At 33.8% G+C, this 21674-nt stretch overlaps 1 protein-coding gene across 3 annotated transcripts in view; it reads right to left on the bottom strand.

The window, feature by feature from the left end:
- Positions 1–21674, bottom strand: part of LOC129218423 (scavenger receptor class B member 1-like) — a 126082-nt gene that overhangs the window by 6306 nt on the left and 98102 nt on the right. Inside the window, exons 11-14 of one of the 3 annotated variants that reach the window (XM_054852676.1) lie at positions 21143–21216; positions 17067–17121; positions 14463–14618; positions 12309–12371 (exon numbers count right to left, since the gene is read on the bottom strand). In XM_054852676.1, the coding sequence (XP_054708651.1) occupies positions 12309–12371; positions 14463–14618; positions 17067–17121; positions 21143–21216 (348 nt within the window). Of the gene's footprint in view, positions 1–12295; positions 12372–14462; positions 14619–17066; positions 17122–21142; positions 21217–21674 lie in introns of all 3 variants that reach the window. The other 2 variants (XM_054852677.1, XM_054852679.1) reach the window with 2 other exon arrangements.

Here is a 21674-nt window from a genome sequence, read left to right as displayed (position 1 = left end):
GATACCCGGAACTTTTTCTCCCTCTTACTTCTCCAAAGACCGTATGAAATTGCGTGTTTAGGCTGACGAAAAATTGAAGCTAAGTTCATATTAAAGAAAAAAAAAGTGTTCTCCCCCTACCCTAAAACTAATTTCCAGTTGCGTCAGTTTCATAACTCTTAGCCGATAGTGTCAATCAGTTTATTTGGTATAAAATGTCTTTAGCATGTAATATACATACGTATACATTTGCTTTCAATGCTATTAAAAAAAAACTTACGTTTCAATAAATGTATTTAAGTGTACATTTTAACAAAGCATAAAATACACAAAATACACCGCCAAGAGCTGCAGTTTCGTGCTTCTTAGCACTCATCAGCCCGGCATAGGAAGTGTCTAAGCTGGAGGTGGAAAACCTCTTAAGGAAGCCAAGAGTGCCAAACAAACTGGTAGCTGCTATAGAATTAGCACTGACCAGAATAGTGACCGAAGGATTTGTTCGGTTCAACTCGAAGATTGAAGGCGAGGCAAGGTATATTCAAGGGCGGTAACTTACTGAATAAAGCATAAAATTTTTACACACTGTTTTTTTTTTTTTTTTTTTTGAATGAATTAAATGCCTAAGGTATTTTTCCCACGTTATATTTGTTTACAAAACCTCACTCCAGGTGTTAACCATATTTTCCCCGAACACCAGTGCATGAAGGCGCTCAAAAGACATTTGCATGACTGCGCCGTCCAGGCTTGGCGCGGACCTGAGTCCATATACCCTTCCTCATGGACAGCTCTGACGAAATATTGTTGAATGAACCTTCTTGAGGCAAATAATTTCATTCCCAAGCTACACTATATGGCCAAAAGTATTAGGACACTTTCAAAATTTAATATTTTTACGGATTTCTCGAGAAATAAAAGACCAATTGCTCTGTAAATTTTTTTCACATAAAAGGTACACTCCAGCTGTCATTTTCCAATAAAAATTAAGCCGACTATTCATTTAGAGGACCAGCAACAAGTTGAGGAAACAAAAAATGTTTTTGATCATTTTTCATTGTAAATAGCTTGAAATAAGTTTGCGCAGAGTTTTAAGTCAAACGTCACTAATCTTTCAGAATTTTTGACAGCATATCAGAGAAACATAATAATAAAATTATAAATATTGAAAATTCAATGAAATATGAACGTTTAAAGCAATTAATTTTACACTACGCATGCGCAAAAGATGGCAATTTTTAACTTTCATAATCCAAAGCTCATATAGATCCTGCAACTCATAAAAAAATTCCACCCCAATGTGTTTAAAATTTAAAGAGTTATCAGCGATTTAATGAGCCGAATTTCTATAATTCTTGGAAAGGCGACGAATGGTAAGGGGGCGTTCGCAAACTGGCAACACTTTCCTCTTATCGTTGCAGAGTGATTCATGATAAGAACGGATTATTTGCAAACGATCCCTCACGAGTTGTCGTCTAGCCAAAAATTATTAAAATTCGGCTCATTAGATCGCTGATAACTTTTTACTCTTTAAAGATATCAAGGTGGAATATTTTTATGAGTTGTAGAATCTATCTGGGCTTCCGATTATGAAGGTTATAAATTGCGATCTTTTGCGCATGCGCAGTGTAAAATTGCTTTAAACGTTCATATCTCAGTACATTTTCAATATGTTTACTTCAAATTGTATTACAGTCGAAACCCAACTTACGCGAGGGATGCGTTCCAAGACACCTCGCGTAAGACGGAATTTTGCGTTGTGGAACAAGGTATGTTTAGTAATTTTTTATAAGCATACCCAATTGTTTCAGGCGTTTGTAAAAACCCCTCATATTGTTTCAAACCATTTATTAAATATATATTGCAGTATCTTTTACAAAGAACCGACTTTTTCTGTATTTTAGAAAAAGCGTTATTATTTGACATAAAATTCTGTAATTTAGCACAAAATCAATGATTAATGGGGGAGAGAAACTTAAAATAAAGCAGTATGGTACTAACAGTATGTACACTACAGCGTTATTATAGCACTGAACAGTATAGGTATAGTAAATATATTTGTAATTTAAAAAATGAAGTAGGTTTATGCAGCGCAATCAGAATGTTATCAGAATGTATTTTATCAACGTTCATATGTAAAATAAAAAAAAAAAAAGTTAAGAATCGGAGCGGTTATTTGTATAAACTAAAGCAAAGCGTTGTTTAGACTAATACTGTGGGTGAACTTCCGCTTTCAGTCAGTGGTTGGAAAAACTACATTTTTTTTTGTAGCGAACTACAACTACAACTACTTTGTTACAAATGTAGTTAACTACAGCTACAACTACTTTTTTCAAAATGAAGTAACTACAAACTACTTTTGAAATGAAGTCGCTACTTCGCTACTTTCCAAAAAATAAGCAAATAAAAAGCATACACAATAGGCTGTCCCTCAAAAAATGAAAGTTAATTTTTCAAGTCGCATACACTCTTGTATTTTTCCTCTTGTGTCAAAACAATCGTGAAAAAAGTTTCATATAATTTGCACAAGGGCAACCCGTGCTGACTTGTACCTGAAAGTGTAAAACAGTACATGTATGCTAGGCCAAATCGCAGCAAAAAAAAAAAAAAAAAAGTTTTTTAGAAACTTGAAATTTCTGTTGGGAAACGTTGCCCCTGTACTCAACACCCCACATGTACCACAAGAACATTTATTCAAATTAAAAAAACATTTAGATATGCCACACTTGACCTAAAATTTATAATTTTATTTAAAAAATTGATTTTTTTTCAGTTATCTTTTAAAAAATTACATATAAATTTAAATAGAATATCAAGTTCAAAAATTAATAACGAACACATTTACAGATCAACAATTACAAACGAATAATAAAAAAATAATATATTTTAAATGAAAAATTTAACTCAACCTGGAAAAAAAAAACAGATCTTTGAGTACTATGTGGGAGACTTAAAAGTTGCAGGAAAACAAACATTTCTATTTAACGCTAATTACCTACATTTCTACTTTACTGTTTATATTTTTTAGCTTGATAATTTCGTAAAATCTTACATTTCTGAAAATATGTATCAAAAACTTAATTTTTTGAAGAAAATTATAAATGTTAGACACGTGTGGGATATCTAAATGGTTTTTAATTTGAATAAATGTTTTTGTGGTGCATATGGGGGTATAGGAGCAACGTTTTATCAACAGAAATTTTGAGTTTCTAAAAAAACATTTTATTTCAATTTGGCCTAGCATTACACAAGTGCTGATTCACACTTTCAGACATAATCAGCACTTGCTGCCGTTGTTCAAATTATATGATTTTTTTTGGATGTAAAAGGATAAAATATAAGAGAGTGTGCGACTTGAAAAATCAACTTTCGATTTTTTTTGGGGGGGGGGGGGGGGAGATCCTGATATACACACACACACACATCGTAAGAGAATTGAACAAAAAAGATTAATAAATTAGCTCATCAGAAGAAGAAAAATGTCCGTTATCATACTCTCACACACTGTAATGCTCGTATTAATTGTAAGTCCTCCAGAACAGTTCAGTTTTATCCTTTTCTATAACATTTTAAGTAGCTTCTTTTTATTTGGTGAATACTGTCAAAAATTTAAGCCTCGCTAAAATATTTTTGTTTTTTAATCTTCGGTCAGTTCATATAAAATTCACCAAATTTTCAACTCGTGAAATCACCGATATCTTTATTTTCGCGAAAATAAGTGCTTTTTGCAATATGAATACTGGTGAAATATGAAAATTACAACGGCAAAAAAAAAAAAAACTAATGGCGTCAAACAGATAGAACGTATGGCGTCAAAATGAAATGCCTGAAGTCAGCTCGTATTTTTATGAGTCTTATTTCTCATGGCATCCGCTGATGTACTTGTGTAAAATTTGAGCCAATCAAATTCGTTTGAACCTTTTTTTTTGTTTTCAGTTTATTTAAAAGAAGTTTCCAGAAATCGCTACAAACTACTATTTTTTGTAATTAACTACTCACAACTTTTTAAAAAGTAGTGCGCTACACTACAAACTACTCAAAAATGTAGCTACTACAGTAGTGTCGCTACTTGTAGCGCGCTACTTCCAACCACTGCTTTCAGTGATGCTAAAGGGATGAAAGTCCATTCACAAAACCAATATTTCGTGTCAACGAAGCCCATTCTAACTCTCCGCCGCTCTTTTTCCGAAAAACTTCATGTTGCAGGCGAGTAATTTGTGTCCGCATTAAAAAATTCATTACTCATGAAAAACTCGCGTTATAGCCATTTCGCGTAAGTCGGATCGCGTTATAGCGGGATCCGACTGTATTATGTTTCTCTTGTATGCTGTCAAATATTCTGAAAGTTTAGTCTCTGTGATATGAGCAAAAAACCTTAAATCAAAAAAAAAAAAAAAAAAAAGGTAATCCTAAGGATATTAAAAATTATAGACCAATTTCTATTGCTTGCACGTTTACTAAAATCCTTAAGAAATTTATTTATACAAAGATTTAGAACTACTTTCATAATAACAAGTTATTATTTAATAACCAGTATGGTTTCACTAAAAATAAATCAACAGAAGCAGCTATAATTCGAGCAATTGATGATATTCAGAAAGAGATTGATATTGAAAAGAATATTGTACTTGTTTTTTTCCTAGATCTCACAAAAGCTTTTCACGTTATTGACCACAATATTTTGTAGCAGAAATAAAAATTTTATGGTATAAGAGGGGGATCATTTGAATTGTTCCAGAGTTATTTAAGGAATAGAAAACAATATGTTTATATAAAAAAAAATACAAATTCGAGATTGCTTACTGTTACTCATGGTGTTTCTCAAGGACTAATTTTGGGCCCACTGTTATTTATCATTTTTCTAAACGACATTTTCTCTATCGCAAATAACTCATTAATACTGTCTTATGCTGATGACACATCTGTTTTTATTGGAGAAAAAGATGTAGTTTCCTTATGTAATAAATGTCAGGTAATTTTAGAGCAAGTCATATATGACATGGTTTATCACTAATAAATTATTTGTTAATTACGAAAAAACTAATTTCACTGGAAAAATAAAAAAATTGATAATTTTGAACTAAAATTGATTGGAAAACCTTATCAACATGTTGAGAATACTAATTTTTGGGGGTAAATCTTCAAAATAATTTACGTTGGGACAATCACATTGAGTTAGTCTCAAAAAAGATTTCTCGGAAGAAAGGTTTAATTAATTTTGTGTCTAATATCCTTCCTGCTGATGTTCTATTTATTTTATATTTTTCTTTGATATATTCAGTTCTCAATTATGGTGTTCTTGCTTGGGGCCAAACAACTAAAAATAATCTAAATAGAATAAATATTTTATTAAAAAGATTTCACAGAATAATTAATAGAGATAATATTATGGGTAACAGTAATAGAAGCTTTTTAAAGACCGTGGAACAAATTTATAAATATAATGTTGGCATTTTTTTGCATCATTTAATAATACATGGTTTGAATTTGGAAATAGTAACAATGCGTGAAATGGTTCACAATTACCCCACTAGAAACCGTGAAAATATTGTACCTATTAACGCAAAAACAAATCTATTGTTTAATGGCATTACCTCTTACGGACCAAGATTGTGGAACACCTCACCCAATTGTTTAAAAACCATTAAAGTCGAAATTCGTTTAAGAAAAGGCTAAAAAAATTTCTACTCAACTCTATTGCAGTTAATTTAGGATAAAACAGCATATTTGTAATAGTATACTTTGATTTTGTTATAAAGTTCGACATACTTCATTGCATTACTTGTGTTGTGTTTATGTGTTCTTTGTACGATTATGCATTTATTTTTGTTATTACTAGTCTATGTTATAAACTAGCCCTAAACCCTAAATTAAGTTATTTTCTGAGTGGTGGGAGCTATTCAGGCTTTTGTTATAGCCTTTACTCCCGCCTACTCAATCAGGGATTTTCAAATAGACTGGGTGAAATATATTTCCGTTTGTAATTTCTTTTTCTTTTTGTTTTTTTTTACATGTGAAATGAATATTTGTAAAAAATAGTACCCTGATTGAAATAAAATGAATTGAGTTGAAGTGTTTCATTTTCTCATCGCCTACCATACCTCTTCATCCAATATCATTGAGAACACCAAGGATCTTAGACACTCGGTTTCTAAATTTTGATCAATGTTGATGTGAATGAAAAGCCTTTAAAATTTGATTTCGTTTACGATTACATTTAAACTTTGAAAGCAATAGGAAGATTTAATATTAACACATGACGGGTAAAGCTACGACGAACATTGGAAGTAACAAAGCAAATGGAGGATACTGATTAGAGTGGGCCGAAAAATGAATGCTAAGCGACTTCTTGTAACAAAAAAAAACTGTGTTTTATCATTCTAATTGTTGGGAAAATAATAAAACAAATTCAAAATTTCTTTCTTTTGATCGCTTATGGGCTTCAAAGTTTGAAAAAAAGTAAAACAGGGTCATATTTTAAATCTTTTTTTTCAAAACGTAAATTTTCAACTTTGTTCAGTACTGTTCAATTGCTTCCTTTTGACATTATTTTATATATCTTTGACATTAATTATATTCCTTTACATTTTTAAGTTCGCGCATAATCTCTAAAGTTGTGAAATTTACCAAAAATCGAGTTTTTATAAAACTTTCTTTGCGCATAGCAGTATTTCTTATTTTATAGAAAGTTTTACATTTTTTGTATAAATGTGCGCTATTCTGCTCTTAGTTGTTAATGCAATTATGTTTTCTTACATTAACAACCTAGAACCCGCCAAAAGAAAGTGTCTGCAATTCGTGTTCCGCCGTACGTTGCCCACCTACTCAGCCAAGAAGCATAGTTACTTACAGGAAGCACATATTTGTAATATATTTACATAGCTACATGATTTTTAACCACGTTTTTACGTTTGCATCAAAGTTTGAAGTTGGACTCAGCTTTGGAATTGATGATCACGTGTGTAAAGTTCTCCTAAATCCATCTCTTGCGTCTTTCCTAAATACATTTCGGCACATTCATTGACTAATTAAACAGTTCTTACCAGACAACAATCCTTTTCCTCTTCAAGTGGGTGTGATAAAGAATTTTTAAGAGTACAAACTTCAGCAACTGTTTTTCTAGAAATGACAACATATCCTTGTTTTTCGCATCATTGAAGGGGAGGAAAGTGAACATGATGACCAGTCAATCAGCTTTTATACTTCGAAGCTTCAAAACTTAATGTTGGTGGCAGATATTATATTATAGCTATAGAAGTGTTTCCTAATCACTAATCTTTTTTCGCTTTGAATACTCTTCTGTGATGCAATTCGTTTGTGAGTCGACTGTCTTTCACTGCCATGACCAATAACAAGTTCTCAAGATTGGCAAAGTAGGAGTTCCGTTGAACAACTGAATCCACAATGTTTGGAAGATCATTAGAAAAATGATTTGTAGACGATAACCTCTTCAATAAGTGCTCTGGTCGATGTTTCACGAAAAGTTTTTTTTTTTAAATAGCGAACCACGCTGAAGCATATTTTTTAAAGATATGACGTGCAAGTTTCTTCACCTCATTAGTATCTCAGTTTGGAGAATATGCAGCCGCAGAACTCCATTATTAGGGGAGACTGGGGCTGGTTGTGACATTTTTTAAGCAAATTATCGCAACTTCTAGCATATTTGAATCTTTTGCGTTAACTTAGGTTTTCTTTATTAAGTAACTTTTCTAGTTTTAGATTAAAAAAATAATATTAAGTATCATCCTGTTTGAAAAAGCAGGAAATGAAATCTGGGAAAAGAGATGTGCAACTTTTTGCGTCGTACCAGTGGTTGGTTGTTGCATCATCGGGGGCAAGTTGGGACTAAAAAAACAACCTGAACCAAATTTTGAACTTAAATCAAACATAAACTTTCGTATCTTATTTCATTTGGTCTTGTTCTTCATAAAAACAATAATAAAAGATAACTTCTGTACTTAAAGTTAATTATAGTAATGCTATTTTTCTAACAAAAGCTAAACAAAAACTAACAAGGCATGAACAACGTTTTTATCAATAAACATAAAATGTGTCCAACTCTTGAGTCATAAAATTAATAAAGCTGAACACATCAGCTCCGTCATTATAATCTGAGGAATTGCTTTCAAAATTGAAGCATACGTAAGATACAATTCCTTTAGCACATCTTACGTGTTACTATTTCTTGAAACCAACACACTTTTCACACTTCACCATTCTGAAAACGGTTAACATTTGAGACAAAAATAGTTATCATCTTCTAAGCTTTCTTCATCAGAGTAGTAAAACACCTCTTTTTTTCAATGCTGTCTTCCGTTTTCTTTGCTGGTTTTGGTTCATCTCCTTTACTTGTACCGTAAACGCGGACTACTTTGGCACACATTTTGTAACTTTTCTCATCTTATTCTCAATAATTTTGTAACTGTTCATACTTCCAAGCTATGGAAAAATATTTTACACAGCTAGAGTTCTCTTAATTTGATTTTTAAATACTGATCGCTTTGTTTCAAAATATTATTACCCTTTTTGTTTGTTTTTAATTTGGGCCAATGTTACCCTTACGTTTGGGTTACTTTGGCCCAAAGTGGTTTTCTCTTTTTAAAATCATTGTAGAACTAACTAGAGCCAAAGAAAGACGTGTGTTCACAAGAAAAACTGTTTATCTGAAAGAAAAATACCTTTTTTCTTGTTTTGTTGACACGTTTGTGTCACATATTTTTGTTTTAAGGACAATTATTTTTTTTTAAATGTGTGCACATACTTATTGTTTCAAACATTAGCAACGGAGGGCACTAATCTTTTCAACAGTTTCGGAGGTTGAATAATTTTGTTAAGATAACACCAATCGTAAAACAAAGGAACCTTAATTTTCGGTCACTTTCAAAACTTTTTGGTGCGTTCCATGCTCTGAACATTAGCTCCTTCTTCTCTCGCAAGAACAGTTATCCCTGGAAACCCGAGATCATTCCATTCCACAATAGCAAAATTCCGTAAACTTTCCAACAAATTTAACATTTAACAAAATTTGTAAGACGTTGATGCAACTGGATCAACATTTTCTAAACCTCCAGCCACTTTTAGTTTCTCTTCATCTTCCATAATAAAAGCCATGTAACTGAGCTCTGAGGATTTGAATCTATAATCACTCCCTTAATCCGTTGCTGAAAATTCTTGGTTTTTTGTATTTTCCCTGTTTGAAGTTTTAGTTTTAGCTTTTCTTTTCTTTTCCAAATCTCTCTGACGGGTTTTTTGAAGTTTTTAAGCTGGGCCCAAAATAGGTCGTTATTTTTAGGCTAGGAGGTCTGTTGTTATTGTAATTTTTTTTTAACTAAAAACTTTAACAGAAATGAGAAGTACAACTATGCCACTACATAAAGTATTGAATAGTGTTCATAAATAGGTACTTCACAAACTGTTAGCTGTTACAGAACTGCTTCTACAGATAAAAGTCTGAAGGATTTTAAAGACACATGTTAGCACAAGGAACACAAAACCAGTTGTGTTGCTCTTTGTGGAGTACTATCAAACTGTTTGGTATGCATCACTGAGTCCTTTTCTTTAATTACTGCGTGATGTTTACTTCCTTAGTTGCATTTTGTTTTCAATTATATTTTGAAGTTTCTTGCTGCGTTCTTTGCTTAAGGGTCGTTGCATTTTTCTCTTGTGTAATAGGTTAACTTCATGATTTGCGATATTTACATAAGATCTTGTTGACATCGCAACAGCTTTTAGATAAGGACAAATGTTCTCGAAAAAACATAACATTTATTGGAAATAAAATCTGGGATAGCAACTGCTATAGCATTAAATAAGATTTTGAGCCCAGGGAGAGCCAGCGCTTTGAGAGAACCAAACTATAGCAATCAGCAAGAAGCACTACTTGGCAGGTAGTTAAATATCACAACCTGGCTCAAGCAAATGTCACTTTTAGCTCAATGCCAAAATCGAACTTTAAGGTGTAATAGAAAAAAAAACCCCGAGAACAACAGAAAAACGCAAACGTCTCATGTGAAGAAATAACTACCGCAAAAATAAGGGACCACAGAGCCTCTTTCAAGGAGTGTGTGGCAATCCAAAACGATGCCTTCCGATACTATCAAACTTCCGTCTCATCCCATTTCAATTTGTGCACCTTCCTCCAGGGGATTGGTTTCTCCTTTTTACTTCCTTTTATAACGAGCTGATGTGTGCATCACATGACGTCCTTTTACTCCGATTTAATGTCATTTCCCCATTATTGGCAATGTTAATGGGATTCAATTGTTTACTCTCTAAATATCACCAACAGTGGACAAATTGAAACCAAATTTAAAAAAAACGAGCTGATGTGTGCATCACATGAGTTCCTTTTACTCCAATTTAACGTCATTTCCCCATCATTGGCAATTTCAATGTGATTCAATTGTTTACTCTCTAAATATCACCAACAGTTGCCAAATTAAAATCAAATTTAAAATTTAAAAAAATCGCCAAATTTGTCGCCAAGTTGCTGACAAAACTTGGCGACCAAAAGACTGGCGATATATCGCTAAGTGTCCGACAAATTATAACACAACTTGAGTTTACATCGAAATTATCAATGATTTCCCCCCCAAAAAGGGACAAAAGACCCCCTTAGGAACATCCGAATGCAACCAAAAGGGAAGGTGCACAACTAGACCCCACTAGGAATCTACGTACCAAATTTCAACTTTCTAGGACATGCCGTTTTTGAGTTATGCGAGATACATACACACATACGTACATACGGACGTCACGAGAAAATTCGTTGTAATTAACTCGGGGGTCGTCAAAACGGATATTTCGGGTGTCTGTATGTTCCTAGGCATATATCCACATGTGATGGGTCGAAAAAAAAAACTCAACATTCATTCGGGGGTGAGAAAAATGGAAATTAAGGACGATTTTTGAGTGAAATTTTTTTTCGCGAATACAGTACTTCCTTATTTGTAAAAGGAAGTAAAAAAGGAAGTATTGTATTCGCGAAGCAAATTTCCCCCAAAAATCGACCTTAATTTCCATTTTGCTCACCCCCGAATGAATGTTGAGTTTTTTTTTTTCGACCCGCCTACACGTGCATATATACTTAAGAAAGTATAGACGCCCGAAATATCGATTTTGACGATTCCCCGAGTCAATTACAACGAGTTTTCTCGTGACGTCTGTATGTACGTATGTATGTGCGTATGTGTGTATGTATGTCGCATAACTCAAGAACGGTATGCCCTAGAAAGTTGAAATTTGGTACGTATACTCCTAGTTGGATCTAGTTGTGCACCTCCTTGTTTGGTTGCATTTGGGAGTTTCTAAAGTGATCTTTGGCACCTTTTTGGGGGAAATCATTGTTTATTTCGATGCAAACTTAAGTAGTGTTATAATTTGACGGACACTTGGCGATATATAGCCAGTCTTTTGGTCGCCAAGTTTTTGTAGCAAGTTTTGTAGACAAATTTGGTGATTCTTTTTAAATCTGGTTTCTATTTGGCCATTGTTTGTGACATTTAGAGAGTTAGCTATTGAATCCTATTAAAATTTTTTATAATGGGGAAATAGCATTAAATTGGTGCAAAAGGAAGTCATGTGATGCATACATCAACTCTTAAATTAAGTGTTTGTGTCGTCAAAATGTTATTTTGTCCTCTTCTTGTTATTCAAGGTTTGTCAAGATATTGTTTCAACCAGTTTTTCTTAATTCATACTTTGTTTAAATGTCTTTAATGTTTATATGTTTTTCACAACTTTTCATTTTAAACTACTTGAAGCCTTATGCCTTTATCTCAAAATATGTTTACTTTTACCATTTCCTGACTTTATATGTATATGGATAATATAAAATTAAGAATCATTTGGTGCAATACAGCGTTCAAGGACTCTTGCACCATTAAAACTAAATAAACCAACCAACCAAGCCTCCGCCGCCATAATGATCGATTTCGCGGATATTGGAGTGCATGTAGCGGGTTCCTGTTTCTTTCCATCTTAACGCACGGCGAGAATCGTTAACTAAGCTAAACATAAGAGCTTCGACTTAAAAGTTGTTACCTTCGAGATATAGAAACAACTTAGCATTTGAAAACACTGGTAGATTTAGGACCCAATGAAAACCATTTATTACCTATTATTTTTCAAACAATGAAGCTCATACGTGATCTAAAGAGATAAATATTTAATTATTTTTATCATTTTTCTCGGATTTATGATATTAATACACAACTTTTATTTTGCTATCAAAAGTTGCTTATCAAAAATTCCCGTTTTTCGGCCACACTAATATTGATTTGCAATAATAAACAATAGGGACACGGAAGCTACACAGTTGTACCTGATACTTTTACCTCCTTTTGTGAACTTTCATCTTCCAGCAATGCATCATCTTTCGTTCCAGGCATGTCAGTGATCTAAAAGCGAATTTAATGAAGATTCGTGAATACGTCTTTCATATTTGCAAGAGTAATCCATTGCTCGATAAATTTAATCTAAATATGTATACAGTAAAATCTGTAAAGTTAACCACCCATGTAATCTGACCACTTTTGTCAGGTAAAGAATTAGTCCTGTACATAGGCAAGAGATTCCGGTTCGCTCGAGCTCACTAGATACCACCATACGGAAGTGCGACAGGGAAAATAATTCTCCTTTGAACTATACTCGGCCGCCGTTTTGTGGAACAATATATCAGTGTTGGAATAGCATTTGCTTCGTTTCTTAGCGGTTTTAGACGGGTGAAACGCAAGCATGCCTTTAAGCGTTGAAAAAATTAAAACTGGTGGGAAAAAAACTTATTATTCAATAATGTATAACAGACAGGCAGCCAGACGTCACTCGAAAAATAAAATGTGTTTTGTGGACATTAAAATTTTAGACCAATCAAAAATTTGAGTGGAAAAATTTTCACCATTAAAAATTGCTATTAATTCCCTATCATATTCAAAATTTGTGTTTTATCAACAACACCAATTAGCTCAGTAAATTTGGGATTTTTTGCACCACAAATTTATAATTGCGAAATATTTTCAGAATTAGTTTCTCCTAGCATGTAGAGTAAATCCTAAAAAGTCCCCTATGTTTGTATGTGCGCTTCCATCCAAAATGGCGGATCAACGATGGCGGCCTAGTACTTTTTGCCTTCCTCGTATCCCGGTCAAAAATGAAGATTTTTCAGTAAAAAAAACCTATATGCTCTAAAAGTAACCTAAAGTAACCAATAAAAAAGTTCAAACAATTGTTTTGACACCAAAAGCTGAAATTTCTATTTTCTACGTAATATGCAGCAGAATAAATAAGCTACTAAAACAAAGAATTTTTTATGGTATTATTTTTAAAAAATTCTTTGTAAAAAATTTAAAAAAATTCTTTTGTAACTTCAAAATGATTTATACAAGGATACATAGAACACAGAAATTTCATTTTTTTGGTGTCAAAACAAATGTTTGAAATTTTTTATTGGTTATTTTAGAGTTTAGGCTAAGTATCGAAACAATATTACTAATGGAACCTACAGGTTTTTTTCAGAGCTGAAAAATCTTCATTTTTGACTTAGATATAAGGGAGGCAAAATGCACCTGGCGTCCATCTTTGATTTTGGATAGAAACTCACATAGGATCTTAGGGGACTTTTCAGGATTTCTTCTATACATATTCAGGAACTAATCCTGAAAAATTCAGCTTTTTTAAACTTGTGGTACATCGACCCTATTTTCTGTCTAAATTTACTGGGCTAAATTTACTTATCTAGAATCATTCTATCGCAGTCCCAAACAAATGCTTGGAGATGTCACTACTCTGTGTCAAGACGACATGAAATTAATCTTGTCAAAGGAAAAAGCTCATGTAAAACCCAAAAGACAACAATCATTCATATTTTTCCAGATAAATTTAAATTATTTCTGTAAAAACCAAAAGACAACAATCATTCATATTTTTCCAGATAAATTTAAATTATTTCTAAGTTTGCTAATTCCAACAATATGTGTCTCACTGTTCCCACTTACCAGAGGAACAGTGAGACAAAATTGCATTTCGTTTATTTTTTTTTTCTTGCTTGTGTTAATTCGTAGTTTTTTTTCTAGATTCATTTTTATAATACCTATTATAGTTACAAATATTGTACCATTTGAAATAATTTAATTTCTGTGTTTTTAACAGTAAAAAATGCAATTGAATTTTCTTGAAATTGAATTTTTACACTCTTCCCCTACGTCGAAAGACTTTAAACGTTAACGTTTCACAAAAGCACTTATTACTTTATAATGACAATAATGCTATGGTTTCCACTGTCCATTTGCAATCCTTATTTGTATATCTTGTTGCTGCTCATTCAGTTTTGACTTCTTTCCGGAGAGGGTATATGTATCGTCGCCGCAAAGCAACACTAAGACATCTAATCCCAGAAATAACACTACTGTTGCTCTGAGGCGACGATGTACTATATTTTTGCAATAAATCAAAACCGCATATGTAAGTTAATTTTTAATACAAATGTTGCTCACCTTGCCTGCTGCGTATAGTAAGGACAGGACAAATGCTGCTAGTACCAAGAAACATCCCACGGAAATCATGATGAATGAGGATATATTACATATTAAAGGAAGTGTATATAGCACAAGTCTTAGCTGGTCCACGATAGAGTCAGTAGCCATTGCAGTCTGGGGAGGGAAAAAGTAAATTATCTTCTTTTTATTGAGTTGACTATGAATTTATGCAACTTAGATTAGCTGATGCATATCTATTTTTCTAAAGTTTCACCAGTGAAAGCAGGAAAAAAAAAAAAAAAAAGCTGCTTCGGATGTTAAAGAAAATGTGTAAATTCTCAGGTAAGCTCAGAGCGAAGTAGTAACCATAGACTTTGAGCGACACAAAAAGTAAATTGTTTCATTTATCTAATTGACTCTGTTTTTACAACTGACTTGGGTTTTCTGCAAAAGATAGTTTAACAAATATAAAAATACATTACAAAGATGCAAAATATGGTCCATAAAATTACATTGCTGCGGTAACTCGCTTTTTATTTATACAATATGTACATTTCAATGGATGTCCGGATCAAGTGAAGTCCGTTTTATTAGAGTCCGAATTAATAAGGGTTTATTGTATTTTTTGTTTCGATGGTCAGAATGTAAATGAATGAGGTTTCAAGTCTAATTTACGCAATCTAGACTCCTTTTTGTTTACAAGAATATGGCAGTCTAATAATCAGGAATATTGAAATTCGGGTGCATTTAAGGGTGAATGCATACCGTTATCGAAGTTTTTATTTCAATACCATACTCAAAAAAATAAGAAAAAAAACTTTAAAATCAATGTCGATTGGCACGTTACTTATTTTCATAGTGCTTATGATGGCGCTCAGTAATTAGAAGCGATTTGATTTTTCCCAATACTGCATCATACACTACACTCCAGGGTCCCCTGTACCTACCATTTGCCGTTGTTTTAAGTGTTTAGATGATGGCTCTGAAGATAGCTTTATTATTTGTTCCTGACCAGGAGCTATGCAACCTCTGATCAAGTACCCCCCCCCCCCCTAGAGGTATTGATTTGAACGGGAACTTGGAGCACTTTGTGACTTCGTCAGATTTAACGCGCACCAGTAACCATTACCGAACATGGACGATCTTCGGTCGGCTGGCGTCGAACCCACAACCCTCTAGTTACCTACCACCTTAGCCTTACCGATGGGGCTACCACCGTCTCCTATACAACGTACTAACAGTTGTCAAACCCTTCACGACGAGGGTAGAAACAGTCCTGTATTAAGATCTGCTCAAACTCCGTCCACTGCAATCATTCTGTTGTGGTTTACAAGTCTTCAGATTCTCACTAGTGTATGCTGATCACAAATTACATGAGTTGAGGCAAGGTATTTTCCCGAACAATTCCTATAACGATCCTACTTTATCACACGATTCACTTCATGTATTCGTAAAAAATAACCTGCACTCTTATTTCAAAATCTTGACATTTTTTTGATCCCACTAAACGAGTGGTGCGCACAACCTTTTTTTTTACCCGAGGGAAGCACCTCATACGAAGATGAATCTCGTTTTAATATATTAATTTTATTAATATAATAAAACGCATATCCCACATGTAAAATTAATATAATAATTTATTATATTAATTATTAATTTTACATGTAGGCCAGGCCATATGTACAATTAATATAACTTTAAATACTTTCTATAGATAAAGGGAAAACGAGGAAAAGGAAAGAAAATTACAAACCACGAACTGTTTAAATCATTACTATATGCTTATTTTATGGATATAAAGCTTCCATCTAAGTTTTAGGAACCAATTTCCACTTATTTGGCTTCAAATTTGCAACAACAATTCGTAATAACGAATAAAGACTATCTGTCGTTTCAGAAGGTTCTAGAATATATTTCACGGTTGGTAACATTGAACATAACAATGGACCATATTTGGCCATTGCAGGGTGGGCACAATTGCAGTAAACGAACCGTCTAGCTGAAACAGCCCGACGTAATTGCTAATTTTCTGAAAACTGAAGTTGGCAAATAACAGGCAATGTGTAGTCACTCACAGTCACAGTATGTAACACAGGACTGCGGAATCGAAGTAGTGGAGTCGGAGTTGGTCAGAATTTGGGGGTAAAGGGGACGGAGTCGGGAGTCGACGCTTTACAATTACAAGAGTCGGAGTCGGTCATTTCCCCTCAAACTCCATAACTGTTCCAGGGCTTGCAGAGTCGGAGTCAGACTGATTTCGAGGTAAAACAGTGAATCGGAGTTGAAGGCTCTAAAATTTCCGGAGGCGGAGTCGAAGGCTCTAAAATTTCCGGAGGCGGAGTCGGAGTCGAAGTCAGTCATTTTCCCTCCGACTCCGTTGCCCTGGTACCTATAACATCTCTACTTTATAATTCTTCAAAAGCCACTACAACTAATAATATTTTTAAATTTTTCGAAAATAGACAGTATTTCGCTAAGCAAATTGTTCCAGTGCATCCATTTACGACGAAACCTTTACTTGACATAATGTTTCAATTATTTCACGAAAGCGAGAGTACACAAAAATCTTCTAGTAATTGTGCATGAAAAGAAATTGAATATAAAAAACACCTATGTTCTTACCTCACTAAACCAAAGGACTGGAAAATATATTCTTCTGGAAATGTTGCTAAATTGCCTGAGGGGAAAAAAAGGGGAAATATGATTTTTTTTTGAATAAATAAATACAATGTCTTTTTCCCAGTAATTTCACGTCAATATACACTACTGAAAATTTTAAAAGTTTGTTGAGGTTTTAAATGGACATTGTAAGATAAATTGAGAGATTTGGTAGCTAATAAATTATCCCCAGAGATACAAGCAACAAAGTCAAAATGCGTTTTATTGAATTTCCTCTGCATAAAACAAAAAATAGTACATTGTACATTTAGGGAGAAAAAACCCCCCAAAAATGTGTAACCATCGCAAAAAAAAAAAGGAAAAATATACTACAGGGTTTTATTGTTTTTTTTCTAGTAGTCTGCACCGTGATCTTCTATCTTGTTGACCGATCTGCTTTTAAGAAACGGTAAAGCTTAGCCACAAAGAGATGGCTGAACACCTTGATGCGGAAACATCATTTGCATGATTTATAATAAGTAGAATCAGCTAGAAAGCGCCGGGTAGTAAGAGGCGCGTTCTCGCTGATCCTATTTACTACAAAATAATTACAATCTATTACAAATAATACAAACGATGAACGATTAACAGCATTGTGCTTCCCGCACGAACAAACCAGAGCATTAAAAAGAAAGACATAAAAAGTGCAATAAAAGTGTAAATCCCTTGCACATTTTTGCGCTTTAATTGTCTTTATGAAACATTTTTTAACAATCAAAATGTTGCAGAGAAATGCAAAATGTAGACAATTGTTTTCTTTATTAAATATCCCTTTAGAAAAGTGGTTTTAGATGCATTTGAGTGCTTGCTATATCGGTGGAAATATAATCATATTCCCCCAACTAAGTTGATAAAATCGTTTAAAACTCTAAAGGGAATTAAAGTAATCAGTTATCCAACATTTTGAAGCACAAAAAATGCCAATTACAGCGGACACGTGTTTTGGTGTTACAAGGAACACCTTTTTCAATGCAAAGAAGTATGAGCATCTGGATGAAAAGTCGTCCGAGAAAAGCAACACGGTGGAACAGGAGACAATATAAATACCAAAAAATAGAAGTTTAACAAAACAAAAAAGACAAAATGTCGCCTGGAGCCGAAATTTATTATATAATTCCTTTAGGAACATACATTTGAAAAGTGTACAGAAGTTGAATGACTTTTTTCTTCCTCGAAGTAATTTTGATCCAAATTTCCAATATAATCTAAAAGTCATTGCGTAATTTTGAACCACAATTATGCTGTTGCATTGAGATCAGGTGTAGGGAAGAAAATACAAGATGCATTTTTATTCATTGATTCTGTGTTAATTCGTGTTCTCGAAATCAAATTTTAGAATCAAATGATTGATTTTGATAGTCTCATTTATGAAAAAAAAATAGGCCTTGAAAATAATACTAGGTATCTAATAAGTTAAAAATTCTTTAATTAAAAATTATTTATTATTTTCTACCAATACCGAAAATACCGTTATTTTACCTTATAAAATAACAGTTTTACAAGATTGCAAAATCGCACGAAATACTGGTGTTCAGTATAGCAGAATTCAGAATGGCTCTGAAAAGCGTTTCTTGTAAAAATTTTGTCAGGTCTTTGTCAGGTCAGTAAAAATTTTGTCAGGTCTTTCAGATCCTTTTTTCACTGAAAAACCGTCGACAGGGAGATTCCTTTTCTTGCTTACTGTTTCAAACACCGCTTTGGAAAAGGCCATTAGAGACACTGGTCTAAACACAAGTGATACTATTTTGCAAAGAAGTATCCAACCTCGCTTTTGCCGACGACATTGACATCATTTTAAGATGAAAAAGCTATGTTATCAACTCTTTTGTAGATCTTGAGATTGCGGCAAAGGAGATGGGACTTGTTATTAATGAGGACAAAACAAAATTTTTGATTTCAACAAATAAATCTCCTGATCTGTCATCCTTGAAACTAGGTGACTCCACTCCACATTTGAAACTAAAACAATTTACTTACTTAGGAACTCTGATCTCAAGTAGCAACGTTTCTGAAAATTGAAATTAATAATAGAATCTTTTTGGCCAGTAGAAGTTTTTATGGTCTCTGAAACCAATTCAAATCCAAGTTTATATCCCTAAAAACAAAGTTAAGCCTTTATAAAACTTTTATCAGGCCTATTGTTCTGTATGGAAGTGAATGTTAGACCCTAAGTAAATCAGAGAAAGAAAAGTTTATAATCTTTGAAAGAAAAATCCTAAGAAAAATGTTTGGACCTATTCAACAGAACAATTGGGGCTGTGAGAAGCAAAGGGATGCAAGTGGCAAAATTAAAAATTTGGAGATTACCAGTACACATGGTTGGTGAACCTCTCCTCTGTCTTGGGGCAAGAGATGATACTAAATTAGCCTTGGTAGTTGCTGCTATACAGCATGATTTAGGAAAACATTTCAGTGAAAGCCTACCTAACACGTTATCTTTAAACGCGTTTTATTCAAAACTTGAAAATGTCCACTTACATCCCTTTGCTTCTCACTGCCTCAATCGTTGAAGAATTCAACTATGAAATTTACAAAAAATATGTCAAATTTGGAGGGACTGATATAGTGAGACTAGAGAATTCCTCACGTTTTAGGTGGTTAGGCTATCTGTATAGATACGCTGATAATTTTCTACCATAAAAGTGACTTTCTCGAGAGTTGAAGGGACTAGACGTAGAGGACGACCACCTTTTCAACATCGTCCAACCACGATGGTTGGACGATGGACGATGTTGAAAAAGACCTCAAGCTAATGGGAATCAACCGATGGAGGGCCGTAGTGACTAATAGGGTCAGCTGGAGGAGGATCGGCAAGTCAGCCTTGGCCTGCAAAAGGCTGTTGTGCTTCTGAAGATGAAGAAGCATACCGGAATTAAAACTACTAAGCCTATCAATATGCTAACACAAAGGTGGTAAGTATTTTGTGTGTTTCGTTGAAATGAGTTTGATTTAATATAATTGATTGGTGCATAAATAGTGTATCTCTATTCCATAATTTATAAATTATGAGTTAATTTCGTTTTTGTTGAATTTAAACCCTTCTTCGCGAAATGTGTGGGGGCTACAGGAGGAAGACTTTGATTTTTGAAGCGTTTTTTCATGACGCCGAAAATATTTTAAAACTGGTGCTGTTTGTTGCATCGAGATGTGTAGTTCTTTTTATACAGACTAGGGGGCTCAGTCTCCTGCTCGTTTACGCACCCCCGAAGATTGCTTCGCAATCTTATTTAAATCGTAATGATTTAAATCGCCTAGTAAAAAGAATCAGATTAAAAACGCGTTACGAGTTCCGTTTGGAACGAAATTCAAATCCCCCCTCTCCTTCCCGTAGAAAATAGAATTTAAGTAAAGGGCTCATAATTAGAACACAATCCCGCTCCCAACCTTAAGCCAAGAACTTGATAGAAATTGGCATAACCGATACATAAAAAAAAGCGTTTTTAACAGCACCCCTTTCCCGGGTTCCAAACCAACCTGTACCAACTTGCACAGCTATACTCCTGAGCATTGCAAAACGGCAGTTTTGTACATTTGAAAGTCACCTTCTAATTCGTGGTCTCTAGTAATATATTTTGCTTTTTAGCTCCGGGCTTGGATTTAGTTGAGCTTAGGACTTTCCGCTGAAATAGAAATCCTTATATCTGCTGTTCTAATAAATTGAGAAAATTGGAACTAGCTTTGTTGATGCAGGAAAAAATGCAAATCTCTTTTAAACGACATAGAACGTTAAGGGGTGTGGGAAATCTTTCAAACCTTTAACAAGCAATTTATGTGAAATTTTAGCTCAAAAAATTAACTAAAAAAAATCGGTATTTAAAATAAAAGCCTCAGGTACAAATCCCAGGGCATGAAATAATTTTGAACAAAATTTCATAGCTGTGGATGCTATGGGGTCTCCTGGACGCAGGGCAGCGACCGACATTCTTTAACAGTTTCTTTGACGTTACTTTTTTTTAAATATATAGAGACAATTTAAATCAAAAAATGAACGTTTTATGAGTAGGTTAAAAGATAAATTGGAAATTGATGGGGTTGCTTACCTAATGTCCTTAACTCCTTCGAACACGATATTTATTTGCATTCTTGCTGCTACGCTTATAGGAATTCCCATTTCCTGCAAATGAAGTGAATTTATTGTTATTCATTAAAAAATAATTTTCAGAAAATCAATAATTGGCATTAATCTGCAAATTTTGTGTAATAAAACGTTGTTATATCTTATTTTACTAACAATAGGCGCCGAATTGCTGCCGTAGCGGTATCTAGTTGCCGAAGGGACTTAAAGTAGCGACTCTACTCGCTACAGGTGGATACCCAGGTAGTACTGTCTGATCTTTTAACGCGAAACCTTACTCGAATTTGCGCATGCGTCAGGTTTCTTCTGATTTTATCAAAGCAGGGGCGATAGCAAGAAGGAAGTAACGAGCAAGTACAAAATGAATGCATCGGGAAGTGCGCTTCCTTTATAAACCATCACCCCTTTTTCAATTGGAGCCGTTCGCAGCTGCTAGTCGCGAAGTTCGAAAACAGACAGTACACACGCAACATTTAAATGCTTCATATATGTTTTAA

The sequence above is a fragment of the Uloborus diversus genome, chromosome 3 (genome assembly GCF_026930045.1).
Source record: "Uloborus diversus isolate 005 chromosome 3, Udiv.v.3.1, whole genome shotgun sequence".
NCBI classification, from domain to species: domain Eukaryota; kingdom Metazoa; phylum Arthropoda; class Arachnida; order Araneae; family Uloboridae; genus Uloborus; species Uloborus diversus.
Note: the sequence above shows the minus strand (reverse complement) of the source record. Positions and strands in the feature narration are given on the sequence as shown.